This window comes from Porites lutea, chromosome 7 (genome assembly GCF_958299795.1).
Source record: "Porites lutea chromosome 7, jaPorLute2.1, whole genome shotgun sequence".
Classification (NCBI taxonomy): Eukaryota; Metazoa; Cnidaria; class Anthozoa; order Scleractinia; family Poritidae; genus Porites; species Porites lutea.
Genome location: NC_133207.1, coordinates 20,985,808 through 21,006,126, shown reverse-complemented (window position 1 = coordinate 21,006,126; position 20,319 = coordinate 20,985,808). Strand labels below are relative to the sequence as shown.

Genomic DNA, 20,319 nt, shown 5'->3' with positions numbered 1-20,319 from the left:
TAAAAAGGCTTGCTTTTATTTCTCTTTCATTATTTTTAATAGTTTATTATTATCATTATTGACAACAGAAAAATATTCATTTGTGTGCAGGTTCATGCAGCCTATTGTGCGAATGTCAAGAGAACTGAAAAATATTGTTATTATTCACAGGTACTTTCTAAGAAATTCTTCACTATTAAACATATATTAATTTAACACTGTGAAACAGTGACATCCCTGCCAGTATATTGGTAAAGTAAGGATGCCTGTCAAGTGACCTATCACATAAAATTCAGGACACGCGAGCAAACCTCAAAACCACAAACTAATTACCGTTACTGTGGCAGTTTAGTTTTCTCACACCTTTTTGTTGGCTATTTCCTTGCAACGCAATAACATTACTGCACAAATATTTCTGGTGTTCATGGTTTTGTGAGTTTCACAGTAAAAATGAAAATGAAATGTTGAAAAGTCTCATTTTGTGTTGATTGAATTTTTCTTCTTTGTCTACATAATAGATTACGTAATTAAAAGGTGCATTTAGTAACAAAGAACCTCAAAACTTTTCAAAATATATATTTTTAAATAACTTGTACTAATTATACAGAATAGGATCTTGAGTACAGCATGGTAGTTCAATCAAGTCTCTATTTCTGATTGGTTTAGATCCCCTGGCCAATGACCAGCTAGTGTTGACTAACTTGGATAATGTTTGCAGCTGTTATTTTTACAATACTTGAGGTCAATAATGAAAAAGTAAACTGAAACAGGGACAGACATATCTTCTGCCAGTGAAAATCATGGTGGCTCAGCTGTTCTGGCAAGAAAATGGCAGAAGGCTTTAAGAATCATGCATAAAATTCATTCACACATCATGATAAATTTCAGCTGAACCTCCGCTAACAGCCACCTCTCCACAAAAGCCATCTCTCTGCAACGGCCACTTTTTTTTGTCCCGGCAGAAGAAAAAATCCATACATCGGCCCTTGTTTGAAAACTCTCTACAACGTCCACCTCGTTAAAATGGTCACTTTCTTCTGTCCCCAAGGAAGCTGTTGCAGAGAGGTTCAGGTGTATGTAGAGTTAAGCAGACCACAGGGGGTGGTATCTACTTTGGCCTCTGCACTTAGCAGATAACATCCTCCTCAATTTCAGATAACTTTTTCATATCATACTCAGCCACTATGTAATAATTGTTAACTTTTCCTCGGCTGTAATGTTACTTTACTTGTCTCGCAGCTCTCTCTTTAATATTTTTCCACTTGCAGTCTTAGGAATCTGCTCAATGAACTCCACACCCCCACGAAGCTTTTTATGAGGAGAAACTCTCTCCGCCACAAACTCTGTAATTTCTTTCTTATCAACTTCACCTTTTGGAACAATGAATGCTTTAGGAAGTTCTCCAGCTTCTTCACAGGGAACTCCAATCACTGCAACATCCAATACGTTTGGATGAGTGTGAATGAGAGCTTCTAATTCAGCTGGTGGGACCTGTGAAAACAATTCAATCATAGTAAATAGTGATTAATCCCTTCAACTAGTGGCTTCACGTTCTCACATTTTTGTAGATGAAAAGCTTAAAAACCATCGGTATTAATGTTTGAACATGTAAGAGTGATGAGACTTACACAAATAGTGAGATTGCTACCTGAAATCCTTTGTATTTAATGAGTTCTTTAAGTCTGTCTACAATGTAGAAGTGTCCCTCTTCATCATAGTATCCTGTATCACCACTATGAAACCATCCATCAGGGGTAATACATTCTGAAGTAGCTTTAGCATTATTAAGGTAGCCTAAAACAAGAAGGAAAAATGCATGAAACAAAAACAAACAAACAAACAAGATGTTATATTAACATTAGCTTTCATCTGGAATGTTAATATCATCAAGGTTTTTTCCATATATTTTACTTTTTCTGGAGTGAAGAATATTGTTCGTTATCGTTCAGGAAGGCTGTTGTTGTATTGAGATTTCAACTGTATTAACATCTTTGGAAGTTCTGGAAGTCTTTGTTTTTACAGATGCTAACCTTACCGGGTATATTTTTCGGCAGGGAGTTAACAACGATGATTCTTCAAATTTAATGGTGTAATAATAATATTATGCATTCTTTATGCTGGTTGTAAACATCATATCATGAAAGTTCAAGAAGTCAACAATCCCACTATAATTTATCTTGCACTTTATTATTATTGTTATTTTTTTTTTGTTTTTTTTTTGTTTGCCTTAATGTTTCATGGTTAATAAACAAGTGATGAACTGTGGTGAATAGATCTATAAGGAGAACATTATTTATTGTTACATGTAGTACCTTTCATTATTGATGGTCCCCTAATGCACACCTCACCACTTTGATTTGGCCCAAGAGCTTCACCTGTTTTAACATCAACCACCTAGACAAAGAAATGATATTAATATGTTGACCAACAAATAAATATCTTTCTACCTACAATCGGCGACAAAATGAGTTAAGACACTTCGCCCAAAAGTGGGCTTTTATACGTTTAATGAACTTCAAAAGGAGGAAATATAGCTTTCCTCCCCCATCCCCTCCGTGCAATGTTGTGCCCTTGTTCTAGCTACCTATAGAAAACAACAAACACCCCAATTTGAATGGAGCGGACAGGGGAGGGGTGCAGATTCTTTTGTTCTCCGAAGTCACCCTATTTAAGTACAATGTCTCAACAATTTTGTCGCCGATCGTAGATTCTAAAAATTTAAGACGGTAGGGTACATATTATGTAGTTACCAAAGAAGTGATCACTACACTCACTTACTCTCTTACATTTGCGAAAAAATACTCCTATAACAGTCGAAATCCCAATTTCTCAAACCACACCAAATCCAAACACTATTATATCATTGTACCACCTATTTTCAAACCACTTGAAAATTTGAACCAATAATTTTTTATTGCTTTTCTCCTTTGAATCTTCTAATTCCATTCGTTCTTCCTGGTAGGAAACTGTACTGTTCAAGGTTAGGGTCCATGGTTTCTGTCATTTGCTTACTGTTTTCATACCCAATTATCCTCTGTAGCTGTTTCTATACAGCTTCCAGGCAGTCTATTAAATAACAGGGGACACTGGTCTGCCCAGCTCATCTGCCACCAATTTGTGGAGACTCTTGATCAACAGATAATGATATGATTGTTTTGGTTATGACGTAAAACATAAGAAGAGGGTAGATGAAACTGTAAGGGGGTGGGGAGCATGGGCAGTCAAGAACCTCCTTCCCTACAAATCCTCCCCTGTTAGTTGAACTATTCTGATTCTACCTTTCCTTCAAGGTTCGGCAACATGACTCCAACTGCACCAGGCTTGCAATTATTTCGGGGGCAAACCATTGCTGCTGGACTTGTCTCTGTCAGGCCATATCCTATAAAATACACATTGGTGAACAGCTAACAAAAACATAAGTTGAAAAAATGGTGTGGATTCCTCTTTTACCAATTAATATTCTTTTACCATGTTTTCAAATATGTACATGTAAATCATGGAGTCACTGGTAGATGCCAGGAGTGTACAGGTACTGCCAGTACCCGTCATTCCTAAACACACTCCTACTTTAAGTCAATGCTAAAAGAAACATAAAAGCAACACAAAATAATAACTAAAATTTCTTAAAGGTTCTGAGTTTTTGCTTTGGTTAAACACAAGCTATGTCATGAATGAAGACCCTGTAAGTGTCCCCGTACGAACGACGCAATGCTGCCGCAGCGCTGCAGCAGTTCGCTTTTATGGTTGCACAGCGCTTAAACGTCTGTAAAGCAGTGCTCGTGAGTCGCTAAAGTAGAGAACGTCACATTTCGTGCACTGCGAAAGCGCTGCAAAATTTTGCCACGGTAAAGCAGCGGTATTAAGCAGCGCTGCGGGCCGCTGCTTAAAAGCTGCAATGAGACTTGGATATAAACATTGAAACAACTCCATATGACAACCTGAATACAAGCGATGCTTGAGGCTGCATTATCGCTGCACAACGCTGCAGATACCAAATAAGGACTTAAAGATCTTCAAAATTAAAACCCTGGAGAGCAAACCCGTACGAAACTTGCAGCGCTGTACGGCGCCACAAAATCGCTTTAAAATAGCTGTACAGCTAAATTGCAGCTGTTTAGCAGCATTTTAGAAGCCAAACAACAGCTTAATATTCAAGTTGCAGCAGGCTGCAAAAGCGCTGGTGCAGCCTTTGAAGCTCTCGGCAGCAGTGTTGCAGCGCATTTGCCGACTTTCAAATGCTGCGAAATAGCTGCAGTAACGCTACAATTCAGCTGCGCTCGATCTGATAGCACGACGTTCTTGAGCGCTCATAACATGAATCGCCAGAAAAGCCTTTTGCCACAGATTACAGCTTTCATAACGAGAAAACTTTGACTGTACCTCTAAGAAATGTGAGTAAGCTTGTGCGCAGGGAAGATCACTTATTGAATAAATCTCCAAATTCTATAGTTTAGGAATGAAGATTTCAATAAATTTTATTCCATGACTGGCGAGTGTGGGAATGTTATCGCTAATTCCCTGGAGACATTCTAGGCTGTAATCTAATTGGTCGGCACTTTTGCCTCAGATCCCATTACATCTCTAGACAAACATTTGCGACCGTTTCAAGAATGAAAGGCGCAAACATTCATACATTGTAAGTTTTTAGCATCTAGTTCTGTTTCGAGGTGGAAGTTCTGTTGATGTTTTTGGATGGAACAGCTCAAAGGTATTTGTAAACAACGGCACTGTTCAGTGAACTCTACGCGAAGTACCGACGAATCGAACCAGAGCAAGCAACACAGGTACAAGAATCTCAGCTGGGGTACGCATGTATTTAAAAGATTCAAACATTCACGATGATGTACGTTCCTTAGTCCATTGTAAAATTTAACGATGACCAAAGTAAAATTGGGTTGATTTCTTTCATGAAAACAGTGACGGCAGATCGCGGATCATGGACGAAACGTCAAGGTGAGCGATGTCAGGCTTAACCTGTTGCAACGAATCAAAACATCATTTGGCTGCTGTCCGTGCAAACTTTATGTAGAACAATCGCTCTTATTCTCTTTATTTTAAAAAAAGATAAACTTCAATGTCAGCATTTTAATGGATGTTCTTACATTTAGATGAGTGACCGTGATTGCTGAATGTTTACAAAGTGAGACTGTTGAAGATTTGTTATATGTCACCTGCTTTTGTAACGTGTACGCGTGGATACTAATAAAGTATCCCCTTGTAGAACCAGACATATGCAAAACCTATGCTCATGCTATTTGTTTACTATGTTGGACTATGTTTCAGCTATGTTATGTTCACTACTGCCTATGTATTAACTATGTCGCATACCACACTACATAGTCCAAAGTATGCAAAATCTATGTTGAAACTATGTTTAGGCTATTTGAAAAGTAGATAGCTTTTCTAATACCTATGCAAATACTATTCAAAATCTTTTCATAGTCTTTACATAGCTATGTATTTACTATGCAATAGAAAGTTCTGCTTTTCCTTCCGATTTGCATCCTATGTATTTACTATGCAACAAAGCAAAATAGCTTTTACATAGCATCTCGATCTTCAGTTTTATTTCCAACAAGTTTCCTAGCTTTTACATAGTGCTATGTATATTCTATGCTAAGTGATGAAACATATTTGCAGCCTATGTTTTCAGTATGTGACATTTTAATTTAGCTTTATCATGAGATAAAGGTTACAATAGCTTTTACATAAACGTAATTTTTCTTATATTTTCACTCATGAGAAATATGTAGTCTATGCGTTTCCTATGTGATATTTCAACATACCTTTTAAAATACGAGGCATGTTGATTGTACAGGTTAAATAGCGCTTACAAAAAGCATACTTCCAACGTAAAAAGTAGTGTTTAAAACTAAAAAACTTAAAAATCATTTACTACAATTTTTTTTGTGCTTGCAGATAGTTTCTTAGTGAGAAGATTTTTGTAAAGCATTGAATCGCTACATCCATCATTCCTGACTTAACTTTCCTTTCTAGCTTTTCCCTAGAGTTTCTTCACTTGAAATGATACCTCCATGCATCATTTTCTTCTTTTATATTAGCTTCGATCCTTCGTCTTGATTATGGACGACTCCTGAATAGAAATTCATGGTCAAAACTGCGAAACGCTAGCTGCAGTACTCGGTGTTTGTCAGCCATTTTGTTTCCACTAGTTCCCAGGGAAGCCCGTGAATTCAACACATGCGTACTTAGCGTTTTATCGTCACATGGGCCTTTTCAACCAATGAAAAGGTGTGAAAATTGGCTGATTCCACGCGGGCACTTTCAAGTCAAAGAAGACGAACTGTAAAACGTGTGTTTTTACAAGAAGACGCTTCTTTTTACTTCAATGTAAAGTCGTTTTCCTGCCAGGTTCAACAAAAAGTATTCCTAACGTTGGTAAGTGATGTTTTTTGTCAATTTGAGTTTCGATTTACCCGTGTTGTCTCCCCTTTTCGCGTACCTGAACAAGTTGGATCGGTCACCTTCGATCACGCTTCGATACTAGTTCGTTTCCATTCTAAAACGTCAGGTTGTTTTTGTGTTCATTTGCCTTAAAATCTCAACTTTTCTGTTTGCAGATACTTATTCGTTGCAGTCAAAAGAAAAGTGTATGGCACTGAAGAGCACGACATCAGCCAAAAGTCTACACGATAAGCAAATGAAGCAAACTTTAACTTGGGGTTTCGACTCTGAAACTGCTCCATGAAAATACTGCATTTGTGTTGTGTGTTCGTGGTATTATATTGCTATAGTTTTCAATTTTTCGTGTCAAAACCCATTTCTTACCAATGTAAAAGATATTCTAATTCATATGTGTATACTATTTTTTACTATTCTGGTGATTTTTACGAGGGTATATTTTAAACACTAAATTTGCTTAAGCAGATCAAAACCTACCTACATAAAAGACTATGTCAATTCTATGTAATTTCTGTTTGAACTCTAATTAAAGGCTATGTATGTGATATGTTTTACCTACTCAAATACTATTAAAATCCTATTTCAAACCTATGCAAAGACTATTTGTTCTGTGTTTTCCCTATTTTAATGCTATGCAAAGTATATGTCATCTTTAAAAAAGGCTATGTTTTCACTATTCCTAGGCTATCTGAATTCTAAGCAAACCCTATTCAAAAGCTATTTAATCAACTGTGCCCTGTTCCATTTTACTATGTAAACTCTATTTCAGTCCTATGTGAAGGCTATTTATTTCCTATGATTTTTCTATAAGGTTGACTATGAAGTCTAAAATCTCTTTCTGAAGGCTAAGTAAATTGTATGTATAGGCTATGTGGAAACTATGTCATTTCTGCCTTTATTCCTTCCTTTAAAAACTGCATAGCTTTTAAGTAGGTTCCGTTTGACTAGCGAAAACATAGCATTTTCGATACAAAAAACATAGTCCTGGCATAGAAACAACATAGGATCTGGTTAAAGCAATGTATGACTCATTAACATAGGTTTTACATAGCTTTGTGACATAGCATTTGCATAGATTCTACATAGTGTCTGATTCTACAAGGGTCAGTTGCATTTTGTCTTTCTTGTGGTTTTTACTCCGCTACTATAAGGCCTTGTCAACTTAACTTTACCATGTCTCATGATTATTGTATTGTTGAAGTCTGCATTTCTTTTTTTTGTACAACTGTTCTTTGCAGTGCTTCACTAACGCTGCACAGCACTGCATAAAAGCTGTTTATCGCCGTATGGCCTCGTGTGGCTATTTTTTTGCATCTTTACGGCAGCGCTCCTGCAGCTCTCAGTGTCGCTACCACAGCGTTAACGCAGTCACAAAAATGCACTGCTGCAGCGAACGGAAAACAGCGTTCGTGTAACCTTTCTGCAGCACTCGTTGCAGCGCTAATAAGTCGCTAAAGCAGCGCTGTTTTAACGTCTTCTGTATCGTACAGGTCTGCATCACTAAGGTCTCCGTACTATTTATACAGAGACCATGAAGACTAATATTACTAGGGTATCTAAAAGATAGTAATGCTGCAGCACATTCTGTTGATACTGGCATTAGTTAGGCAGTGAGACTTAAAAGAATCGAAAATGACATTGAATGTCCTATTTACATGTTGGAAAGTACTAGAATAATTACTATCAGTCTATAGAAAGAACTCGTGGGAACGTTGTTTAGAAAATGATCAAGTGGTTATCAACTCTGGTTTTCCCACAGTAAATTGTAGGAAATAATAGAAATTCAGATTGTTTATCCATATATTTAATATGCGTGCACGATATTTTCTCTGGAAACACAATACTTTCCTTGCTGTTTGTTGCACTTCATTAAGTAACAGTTATTTATATAAGCTATATATTTATAGAAAACAACAACACAAAAAACGGAAAAAAAAAAAGAAAGAATGAATAAATAATTCGGAAGGACTCGAACCCTGCACCTTCGGCTCCACGCGACTACACCTAACCACTACACCACAGAAGCTGACTCCGTAATTGTTAGGAAAAGTCCTTCATTTTATTCCTTTTCCATGAAACTTCAGCCGGCAAGATGATCGCCAGCCGCATTAACCGAGCTATTAACAGTGAAAAAACAATGTAAACGCATATTCCATGGCAATGAATGAATGACAGAACGTAATTATGCTTTTCAAAACGCCGTTACACGTCCTCATCTGCAAAGTAGGACACAAAACATATGTTTTGTTATCTCGATTTCCGCTGTTATTTTGAAGCGAATGGTCAAAATCACATCCATTTCCGGCTCATACAGTTTCTTAAGAATAGCATTGCAAGACATTTTCTCACTTTCACATCACCTTCTAGCAAGCTGGAATTTGTATATCCCCCGTGTTGCGGAGTCGAAGAGCAAATGCTCATCTTCTCGTCAGGTTTAACACCTGGACGAGTCAAAGGCTCTTGAATTGAAATGAACCATCGTACTCATCTGAAAGACTCCTGCGTGTCTTAAAATTTGGTAAGACCTCTAACCGTGCTGTAGAAAATTTGCCACAAAGAAAACTCTAAGTCTGAGCAGCGAACAATGCACTCTCTCACCCACCGAACTTCCCGTGTTTTTATTTGAGTTGTTCGTGGCGCAATGCACTCTGGTTAAATGCAATGCATTGTGGTAAAAAGTGTGGTTAAATGCAATGCATTGTGGTAAAAAATGATGAATTTGAGAATTCGTCGCCCCTTATATATTTCCTTTAAATCCTGATTATGTTGCTGCTCGCTCCCTTCGGTCGCTCCGCAGCAATTAGTAAATAATTATTCATGATAGTCATGTTAGGACAGGTTTAATGCTACTATAAGCAATCATCTTAATGACTGGAATTTAAGGGTGCATGCAGGGCTGTTGCTAAAATTTCAAGTTGCCAGGTATATGCAATTAGTATGAGGGGAATTGTAAAGCTAGGAAGTTCTTTAGGTTCTATTTCCTTTTGTTTCCTATAAGAGTAGCCAGGGCTCATGCTCATGGTAGCCAGGGAAAATCCCCAGCCCCTGGCTCTTGGTGATAGCCCTGGATCCATGGATTAGTGAATTCTTAGTCAAGATTAATTGGTAGATTTGCCTTATACAAATACTAATCATGGACCCAATGCAAAAATGGCTGCTGGATTAACTTAAAATTAGCCAGACTAGCCTCGCTTGAGAGATGTATTCCTTTGAATTTTGTACTAAAGAATGAGGCTAGTCAGGCTACTTTTAGGGAACGCGTCCAAATATCGGTAGGCAACCCGATCATGGGAAACGGACCCGATTAATTTTCCGATTGATCGGAATCGGTACCTATCTGTAGGCACTAGTCGCCGTTTCCGATAATGATAAAAACTTTGCCGATTCAATCGGAGCCAGAAACATTCCGATGTGGATAATGGGGTATCACATTCATCTGATAAGGATATGTGATTCTGCAAACATGTCACGAAACCAAATAATGAAAGAGTCATTTCACTCAACTAAACAGTCTTTAAAACTTGCTTTGTTCTCAATAGTAAAATAATTACAACAATACTTCAGTAGATGTTTTTTCGCCTTATAAGTTGGTTCGAAGATGTCTACAAGGCTGTTCGACGATTTGTTTTCTGTCAGCCGATCGGTAATTGCTTACAAACTTTTCCACGCTGTTCTAACAAAATGTAGAGCGAGTCATATTTCGAAACCTCTCATAAAAATTCGTGACTGCCTAGCGAGAATTTTTAAGAGATTTTTTTTTGGTCTGGAAATTCTGAAAAAAGGTGCCATGTGTTTTTAACTAATCCACCGAGAACATAATTCCTTTCAATAAACGGAAAGAATACGGTTTCAAACCCCAAATACAGTCCAAAGCGGAAATGCCATGCATAAGCTGTAATAAAATTTATAACTAAGAATAATTCAAGAATATTTTCAACTGAAAACCGACAGAACAATAAGAATATTCAGCGTAGGCCGGTAAAACAACATTCTTATAATAGATTATATATAAAATAAGTGTACTAACTTGCTGTTTATTTACAAAGCTTATTCAAACTTGTAGTTGTCACCTGTATAACTATAACTTGTAAACATTGCTTTCAAGCTAGTTTTGTATTTTGTATTTTGTTTCACTTGCAATTAAAAGTTTATCATAATTCAATTCACTTCTGATGAGCTGAAAATATAGGGAACGGCGTTTTCAAGTTGCTTCTGCCTACGTATCCAATACGTATCGCACGTCGCAAGCCGGATCGTTAAAAGCAGTTTTCTTTCCTTTCTTTAACTCGAGTTAATACATTTTATAGAAAGCTTTGTTTTATCTCGTTTCAGAAAAGAGCGAAAAATTAGTTGTTTCTTTTAAAAAATTCGGAGCGTCAACGGAATGTGCAATCAACGTAACAATGAAAGATCCAGTGAGTTTGACTCGACGAGAGAAGTTTACAAGCAAATAAACAACTTGCCTGATTCTAGCCGGTTCAAGTTCGCTCCTGTACACGCAATGTCATGAATGCCTGATCTGACAGTATTCTGTCCCCTATTTTCTTGGCTAAACGATTTTAAAATTCCTCCAGCAAGGATTCTTCAATCACGCGTTTTGGATTCTAAGGTCGTAAATGCATTCAGCGCGCTATCTTTCGCTTAAAGATGCTCGATACAAAAATTCTTCATCTTGTCTGGTATTGTCTTCCATAAGAACTCTTCGATGAAGGCATTTGTCGCTAATTTTTTTTGAAACAATACACATTTCAGAAAGACAAGATACAATACGGCGATAAACACTTGGTCTTACCCAGCCTGTTTGTGCATTGAAAACTCAATCATTCACGCTTTGCTTTTGTTGACATAAACATTGCCCTTTATAATTTTTGTCAGTAACGTAGCGTGACCGACGATTTCAACCCTTTGACAAACGCTGACAGATATAAGTCAAGATTTGATGAATTCTGTTAATTGGCCCGATGAAGAATTTTGAACGGTGCCGATTCCGTTTCAATCGGTACCGATTGAAAACGGAATCGGAAAAAATCGGCACCTGATTGATCGGCATCGGCGTGACCCAATGCCGATATTTGGACGCGTTCCCTTAATTTACACAAAAGAATATCAATCCAGCAGCCATTTTTGCATTGGGTCCCTTGGAAGCAGTGGGGCTAAAATACAGGTCACTTTTCCACAGGTCAGAGTACAGGTCACCACAATACAGATAAATGAACAGCATTAAATTGCCTGCTGGCCCTAATCTCTTAACAAAATGCTCCATTAGATTGAGATGAATCTGTGTGGTTTGGTAAATTATCCATGGAACTCAGCGGCGGATCCAGGATTTTTTTTAGGAGGGGGTGCACTCGTCTCTTGCTCTACTTCAACACCAATAAACCACATAGTTTTTTTTTGTTGCAGAAAACCAGTTGTATTAGAAAACCTCAGGTCATCTCAGGGAGAGGGGGGAGGGTGCACACCCCCTGCACCCTCCCCCTAGATTTGCCCCTGGAACAGTGACCTGCACTTTAGTACCTGCACATCGGAAGGGTGAATTTGACATCAGCTCAAGACATGAGACACTTAGCTCTCACACTCCATACCCTCATACCCTAGCTCTCTCTGTCTCCTGTCTGACAAAAGCAATATAGCCTGGACATAACAAATTTACTATTGATGGCTGTTATGTTATTTTATACTGGGAAATGTATACCTTGCCCAATAGCTACCACAGTGGGAAGACGTTTCCATAAAGCATTAGTGAGTTGCTCTCCAAGTGGAGCTGCACCACTGATGATGGTATCTACGCTTGTAAGGTCATAATTGTCCACCAAAGGATGTTTGCTCAAAAATGTGATAACTGGTGGCACTAGATATAAGGAGTGGATCTGAAAGACAACAATCATTATACACTCAAAACTGACAACTTTGTTGATTTCATGGTCCTTATAAAATTGCTGCTGCTGACTCTATGCCCATGCCATTTTAAAATAGAGTTGTTGAACGCTCTCTCTAGATCTGTCTCCTGCTGTCTTTTCCTGTCTGGAAAACTGGTTCAATGTTACAAGTCTGGCTTCTGTCTGATCACCAAAAGCATTTTATTAAGCAGCACTACCAATTAATTTCGTAGAAATTGGGGCAGACTAAAGAGGATCTTGTACTGATCCTGGGAATACTTTGTACATACTAATTATAATCTTTAATACATTGGAACCACAATGTAAAGAAGGGCCAAGGGAAACATAGCAAAATTTGTTTGCTACCATGAGGTTTCATTATTTTGAGGTTCTTTTGCATATTGTATTAGTATTTACCAAATCAGTTGAATAGCAATTTTCACGTGTTTTGATCGGCTACCGTAACTTGGAATATCCTTGGCTATTCACTGTTTTTGTGAGAAATTTTTGGGAAGATGAAATGTGATAAATGAAGCAGTTGTACAAACAAATACCAAGAAAGTGATGAAGTTCAACTTGTCGGTGTTTACTGGTAGGTAGAAAATTATTTTCTTGCTGAATTTGCAACAAAGTCTAAAAAAGGCACTTGACAAAATCCCCAAGATGTTTGTAAATTGTAAACAAACTTCCCACTAAGTGATGTTTTTAATTTACAAAAAAGTTACTTTTTTCATTTTTATCCAACTGATTTGGTAAATACTAAAACAACTATCCCCTCAGGATTGGTGAACAGTGCTAGATATATACCTTGACGTTTCGCATCTCAGTATATATCCACCACTATTCACCTCCCCCTCGGGGGATAGTTGTATACTATTGCTGGAGTAAAGAAAATCATTCTTTATGCCAAGAACTTTGTTAAATAGGAGTTCATTATATCAAGATTCAAGATCCATTTTATTAGTCAGCTTTAAGAACATTTTAGGAAGAGCCACTTATAGCTATAATGTGAGCACAGTTTAAATATTACTAATTTATTAACAGGGCACATTTTTGTAAGGGAAAAAATGCCAAAAAAATCCTCTTCCAGTTAGATACACATTCACATACACATGTTAGTTGTATCATGACATGATCGAGGAAGCCAAGGGTGAGGAAGCCAAGGGTGACTCAGATAAGGTGTGGAAAGCAGTGAACGAAGTATGCAATCGGAACTCATCTTCAGAGAGTATTCAGTGTATTATCTCTGATGGTGTTCAGCATATAACATCCCAATCCATTGCTTCTTTAATGAATAGCTTCTTTGCTTCCGTTGGCCGAATTCTAGCAAGTAGAATACAGGCTTCCGTCTTGAATTTAAATTCCATTTCATTATAAAACACCCGCTTTTCCAGTTCGAGTTGACTGAATTGGATCAATCATTTGTTCTTGAGCAGCTTTTGTCATTGAAAGCAAACAAAGCGATTGGTCTCAAGTGACAAAATTAGCGCGAGACTTCTTAAAATCTCAGCTTATACAATTGCACCATCTGTTGTTAAACTTTTGAATCTTTCAATTCGCACTAGTCAATTTCCCAAATTGTGGAAATGCGCAAGAATCACGGCATTGTTTAAGTCAGGTGACAGGACCAACGCTTCCAACTACCGCCCCATCTCAATCCTCCCCACACTAAGCAAGATTTTGGAAAAAGCGGTACACTTGCAGTTGTATCAGTACTTGATTACCAATAATTTATTGTCCAACAAGCAGTTTGGTTTCCGGAAGGGTTTCTCAACTACAACAGCTTTGACCTCATTTGCTGATGAAGTGCTCTTAAACATGGAACAAGGAAAGCTTTGCGGGGCCGTGTTCATCGATTTAACCAAGGCATTTGACACGGTAGACTATCAAATAATGTTATGCAAGCTATCCGAGATCGGCCTTTCTAAAACAGCTCTTCATTGGTTCCGTTCTTACTTAACTGGTAGACAACAGCGCACATCATGTGGAAATGAGTTATCTGAGGAACTTCCAGTCACGCATGGGGTGCCACAGGGTAGCATTCTAGGGCCTCTGTTGTTTGTGATTTACATAAATAACTTGCCAAATGTGCTTAACTCCCGCTACGCGTCACTTTATGCAGACGACACTGTAATTTATTGCTATGATACATCCTCAAAGGAGTTGAGTGATAAGTTAAATAACGATCTACTGGGTGTGGCGAAATGGCTTCATGATCACAAACTGACTTTAAATTTGGACAAAACTAAATGCATGCTTATCGGTAGTAATAGGAAACGCGAAAGCAAAGTAGATTTGACCGTTTCAATTTTAGATCATAGTATAAGTAATGTTCGCAGCTTCAAATACCTCGGTATACATATATCTTCGGATTTCACGTGGACCGATCATATTGAACACCTAACTGGGAAAATCAATCAGAGGCTTGGGCTTCTCAAGCGTATAAAGCATTTATTGCCTTTCAGGGTGCGTCTACTTTTCTGTAAAAGTCTTGTTATGCCCCTTTTTGAATATGCTGATCTAGTATGGGGCGATAAACATAATATTACCCTTATGCCTAGTTTGCAAGTTTTGCAAAATAAGGCCACTAAAGTTTTAAATAGATCATTGTCTTCATCCTCCACTGAGGCATTAGCATTAGGCGATTTCAAAGAAGGTGTGTACATGTATACAAATGCATCAATGGCCTAATTAATCAAGATATGGACTTGATTAGACAAGACGTACTTCATAGGCAGAATACACGTAACAAAGGCAATTTTAGATTACCATGTGTCAAAAGAAATTGGGGGAAGCAAAGAACACAATATCATGCCGTTTCCGATTTTAACTCCCTCAGTCAGACGATCAAAGACTCAAGGAATGTAAATAGTTTTAAACATAATGTTTTTAAGTTTTTAATATAGCTACTTACGTTTAATTTTACTTATACTTATTTTTAATTTTTTATGCATTTTTTGTATCTTTTTAATCCCTTTGTAATTTTATAGCTTTTTTTTTGTTTTTATAATATATGTCTAGTTTTGAGGTCCTTTTTGAAAACCATATCTTTTATGAAAAAGTTTCCTCAATAAAGATGATTATTATTATCACTGACTGAGTTTGTCATTGAAAATGATTATGTGCATAAGTTGGTTAGTATATTCACCTAGTTTTTTAATCCATTTTCATTTAAAAATTAGGTTTAAATAAAATTAACCAAACCATGCTCACATTTTCAACTAAACAATAGAGTCAGTCAAATATATAAATATGTATGCCATGGACACACCTCCAACCAGAAATGGAAGCAGTGTTCAATTTTGGTAACTATTTACAAGCTGGAAGAAGGAAGAAAAGGACAAATAATATAACAGTACCTTGAAGTTTTGAATGAGTCCAACCATGTTCTCTCCATCAAATTGTTGCATGCAGACTATTTTTCCTCCACGTTTAAGAAAATGGGCCATGATGACAACCATGCCAAAGATGTGAAAGAAGGGAAGAAGCCCCAGGACAGTTCCTCGGAAAGGATGAGACCTGAAGGCATCATGTAAAAGCATGCATACCTGTGACACTATGTTTTGATGTGTAAGCATGACACCTTTTGGAAAGCCAGTTGTTCCACTGGAGTATGGCATAACGCATACATCTTCTTTTGGGTTGACTGGCACATTGTCTGGAAAAGCTGAGCCATCATCAAACAACAGCGAATCAAGAGGCTCGCAGCCTTCTGCCTCACCAATTACAAAAACCTCATTTATTCCATTTTCTGCTGCAGCTATCTTTGCTTTGTCAGCAATAGCAGGTATCGTAAGAATGTATTTTGCTCCTGAATCTTTCAGTTGGTATGAAATCTCCTTTTCAGTGAAAGTTGGGTTTAACGTTGTCACTATACCACCCAGAGCAATGACTCCAAAGAATACTATGGGATATTCTGGCACGTTGGGTAGGTACAGAGCAAATACGTCACCCTTCTTGAAACCTCTTTTTGTTAATGCTGACCCCAACTTTTTTATTGAGGTATTGAGCTCATTGTAGCTGTAAGATTTCCCAGAAGCACCATCAACCTGGCGAAGAAGTAAAATTAATAAATGGCCTGGCACATGCTACTGGTGTACACATGACTTAAAATCTCAATACAGTATTTAAAACGTGCCTTCACTGCATGTGCCTAAAGTGTGCCTAATCTGTGCCCATGCATGTTTTTTTCCATGCTTTGGCAAAAAAATGGTGCCTTCTCTTCAGCATGAAATCGTGCGTAGGCACGGTGTTACACTAGTGTACACCAGTAGCGTGCACCAAGCCAAATGATAAACGAAGAAAAGGAACGTGGTTCTATTAGGTTTAGCAAAATCGTAGTCTGACAATCTGATTACAGCTTTGTGTGGATTGAGAGCTATTTTAACAAGTCTAATGCTTTACTCAATGCAGCCATTCTTGGAGCTTCAACAAGGAGAAATTTATTTTATTAGCCTCTTACAGGAAATTATCCACAAAACCCCAAGCAACTATCAGATTAAAATGAGAAGAGATCAATAAAAAGGGTGAGCCATTGTGTTTAATAGTCCCCCCCTTGTCGATGAGATATACCTTCTAATATGATAGGTGACGAATTACTCCTTAATTTTGGCGCGAAATTTCAGCGTTAATTTGTAATTTCACGTGTGAAATTACTAAATTGCCATGGCAACCCTTCTGTACGTCTCAGTGTCAAGATGGTGACGAAGTTTTAAAATGCCGTGAATGAAGATGTCAGGGCACAAAAAGACGCTTTAGAAAACCTGAACACACAAGAGAACATCAAGAAGGATTCTAACAGGTATTTTCCCGAAAAAGTCTGAAAAATTCTGAACTTTTTAAGCCAAATTTAAGGTCTAAACATTTGAGAGAGTGGAGTTCTTGATCGATACGGTCCCGGATAAACATGTCAAAAGTCCAAGATTGCTAACGTAATTCGTCACCCATGATATTAATAGGTAATCAAATGGTATACTCGTGAAATAAGGGAATAATTTCACTTGCGTTTTGTCCAACTCCTAATAATTTCCCGAGCCTTCACGCGTGAAATTATTCCCTAATTTCACTCGTCACCATTTGATTACACATACTAATGCCTCAGAAAATTAAGAGAAAGGGCCATTTCATATTAACAGCTACAACCCCACCCCTATGGGTGCTTTTTTTTAAAGTTGACTATACCTCAGAGAAAAACGGGTCAAAAGTACCAACACAGCCCCCCTTTCAGAAATAGCACATTTTTTCTTAAACCCCTAAGAAATAACTTTGCAACCCCCCTACGAAAATCTTATCATGGTGGGGGGAGGGGGTGGATATTACACAGAATGGACCATGTCAAAACGAAAGTGCTGACACAGCATTTTTCCCCTCAGAAATTTCTATCCAAGACTTCCTCAGAAAATTGATATAGAGGGAATGTGAATATTACATGAAATGGCCAGGTGTTCATCACAGATTTTGTTTCAAAATGTTATAGATAATGTTAAATGTAATAAATATCTTTTTCAAGAAAAAGGTATATATCACCCACATTGTACAGCGTAAAGTCTCAATTTAAGCAGTAGAAATCAATCAGCTGTGCATTAATACAATCACAAGATACTTCACATGACTTAACTAAAGGAACAAAGGTCATGCAAATCAGAAAGGTTGTAAGCGCACCAAGAGACCACTTTGTTTACATATTCAAACGAACATAAAGTGTTGTCGTCCAAGTTAAGCTTGAAATAATTAAAATGGGGACATTTATACGTACATGAACAAATGTACAATACAAACACAACCTAATAAAAATCAAAATCCTATCCGGTTGTCGGACATTTTGTCACAGGGTTCAAAGTACACAAAGACTTCATTTGCATTCTCCTGTTTTACAGAACTGCGTTCCAGTTTGTTGTTCGCTGCATAATAACAACAAACTTCGCAAACAATTATGTGCTTTACACTTGATTAGCTAGTTAATGGCCATAAACTCAGCTTACCATTGCCAAATCATCTCCATATTCCTGAAAATCATCTAACATAAACTCGCTGAGCGAAACTTCTGGTATGTCAACTGTGTATTTACTTTGCACAATGCCCGCTATAGAAGAACAGAATCTAGAGCAACGAATTATTTGCCCACGATGTCTACTCCACGAAGAAAGAGACGCTTTACCCGGAATCTGCAATAAAGGTCGGCCCTCAGCTCCAATTGTACATCGCGGAAGAAGTAACCTTCTTAACAAACCACGGTTAAATAATGTTCTGGCGCAGTTTGTAGAACGGAAAAGCGAACGAGCATACGCCATCACTACGCCCCCAGTAGTATGTGTGGTTTTTTCCTGTGTTCCGCGTGTTCGCTCAAAACTGGGACTATGGAGGCTGGGAACGAATAGCCCCACGCATCCTCTTCCCCCTCAGAATCTTGAAATTTCACCATTTAACATGCAGAATCTTGAAATTTCAACATTTGACAGGCGGAATCTTGCAATTTGATATGCAGAATCTTAAAAATTCAAGATTTGACATTTAGAATCTTGAAAATTCAAGATTTGACATGCAGAAGCTTGAAATTTCAAGATTTAACATTCAAAATCTTGAAGTTTCCAGATTGGACGTCCAGAATCTTGAAATTTCAAGATTTGACAAGCAGAATCTTGAAATTTGACATACAGAATCTTCAAAATTCAAGATTTGAAATGCAGAATCTTCAAAATTCAAGACTGGATATGCAGAATCTTGAAAATTCAAGATCTGACATGCACAATCTTGAAATTTCAAGATTTAACATTTCAAAATCTTGAAATTTCAAGATTGGACGTGCAGAATCTTCAAAATTCAACATTTGACACGCAGAATCTTGAAATTTCACATGCAGAATCTTCAAAATTCAAGATGATTTGACATGCAGAATCTTCAAATTTTAAGATCTGACATTCAGAATCTTGAAATTTCAAGATTTGACGTCCAGAATCTTGAAATTTCAAGATTTGACAAGCAGAATCTTGAAATTTGACATACAGAATCTTCAAAATTCAAGATTTGACATGTATAATCTAGAAATTTAAAGACTTGACATGCAGAATCTTGAAAGTTCAAGATTTGACACGTATAATCTTCAAATTTCAAGATTTGACATGCAAAATCTTCAATTTTCAAGATTTGATATGCAAAATCTCACAATTTCAAGATTTGACATGCAGAATCTTGAAATTACAAGATTTGGCAGACAGAATCTTCAAAATTCAAGATTTGACATGCAGAATCTTCAAATTTGAAGATCTGACATTCAGAATCTTGAAATTTCAAGATTTGACGTGCAGAATCTTAAAATTTCAAGATTTGACAAGCAGAATCTTGAAATTTGAAATACAGAATCTTCAAAATTCAAGATTTGACATGCAGAATCTTCAAAATTCAAGATTGGATATGCAGAATCTTGAAAATTCAAGATCTGACATGCACAATCTTGAAATTTCAACATTTAACATTTCAAAATCTTGAAATTTCAAGATTGGACGTGCAGAATCTTTAAAATTCAAGATTTGACACGCAGAATCTTGAAATTTCACATGCAGAATCTTCAAAATTCAAGATTTGACATGCATAATCTTGAAATTTCAAGACTTGACATGCAGAATCTTGAAAGTTCAAGATTTGACACGCATAATCTTCAAATTTCAAGATTTGACATGCAAAATCTTTAATTACAAGATTTGACATGCAAAATCTCACAATTTCAAGATTTGACATGCAAAATCTTGAAATTACAAGATTTGGCAGGCAGAATCTTGAAATTTTAAAATTTGACATGCAGAATCTTGAATTTTCAAGATTTGACATGCAGAATCTTGACAATTCAAGATTTCGTATACAGAATCCTAAAATTTTGAGATTTGACATGCAGAATCTTCAAAATTCAAGATTTGGCATGCAGAATCTTAAAATTTCAAAATTCTGCATGGCAAATATTGAATTTTGAAGATTCTGCGTGACAAATCTTGAAATTTTAAGATTCTGCGTACCAAATCTTAAATTTTCAGGATTTTCCATGTCA

At 37.1% G+C, this 20,319-nt stretch overlaps 1 protein-coding gene across 1 annotated transcript; it reads right to left on the bottom strand.

The window, feature by feature from the left end:
- LOC140943674 (uncharacterized) lies at positions 1-18,602 on the bottom strand. The gene is made up of 7 exons (XM_073392787.1): positions 18,263-18,602; positions 15,641-16,330; positions 12,098-12,272; positions 3,258-3,358; positions 2,292-2,373; positions 1,628-1,773; positions 1-1,470 (listed from the first exon to the last, which is right to left on the bottom strand). Exons 1-7 carry the CDS (start codon positions 18,569-18,571, stop codon positions 1,204-1,206), a joined length of 1,770 nt encoding a protein of 589 aa, XP_073248888.1. The 5' UTR covers positions 18,572-18,602; the 3' UTR covers positions 1-1,203.
- Between the last annotated feature and the right edge of the window lie 1,717 nt (positions 18,603-20,319).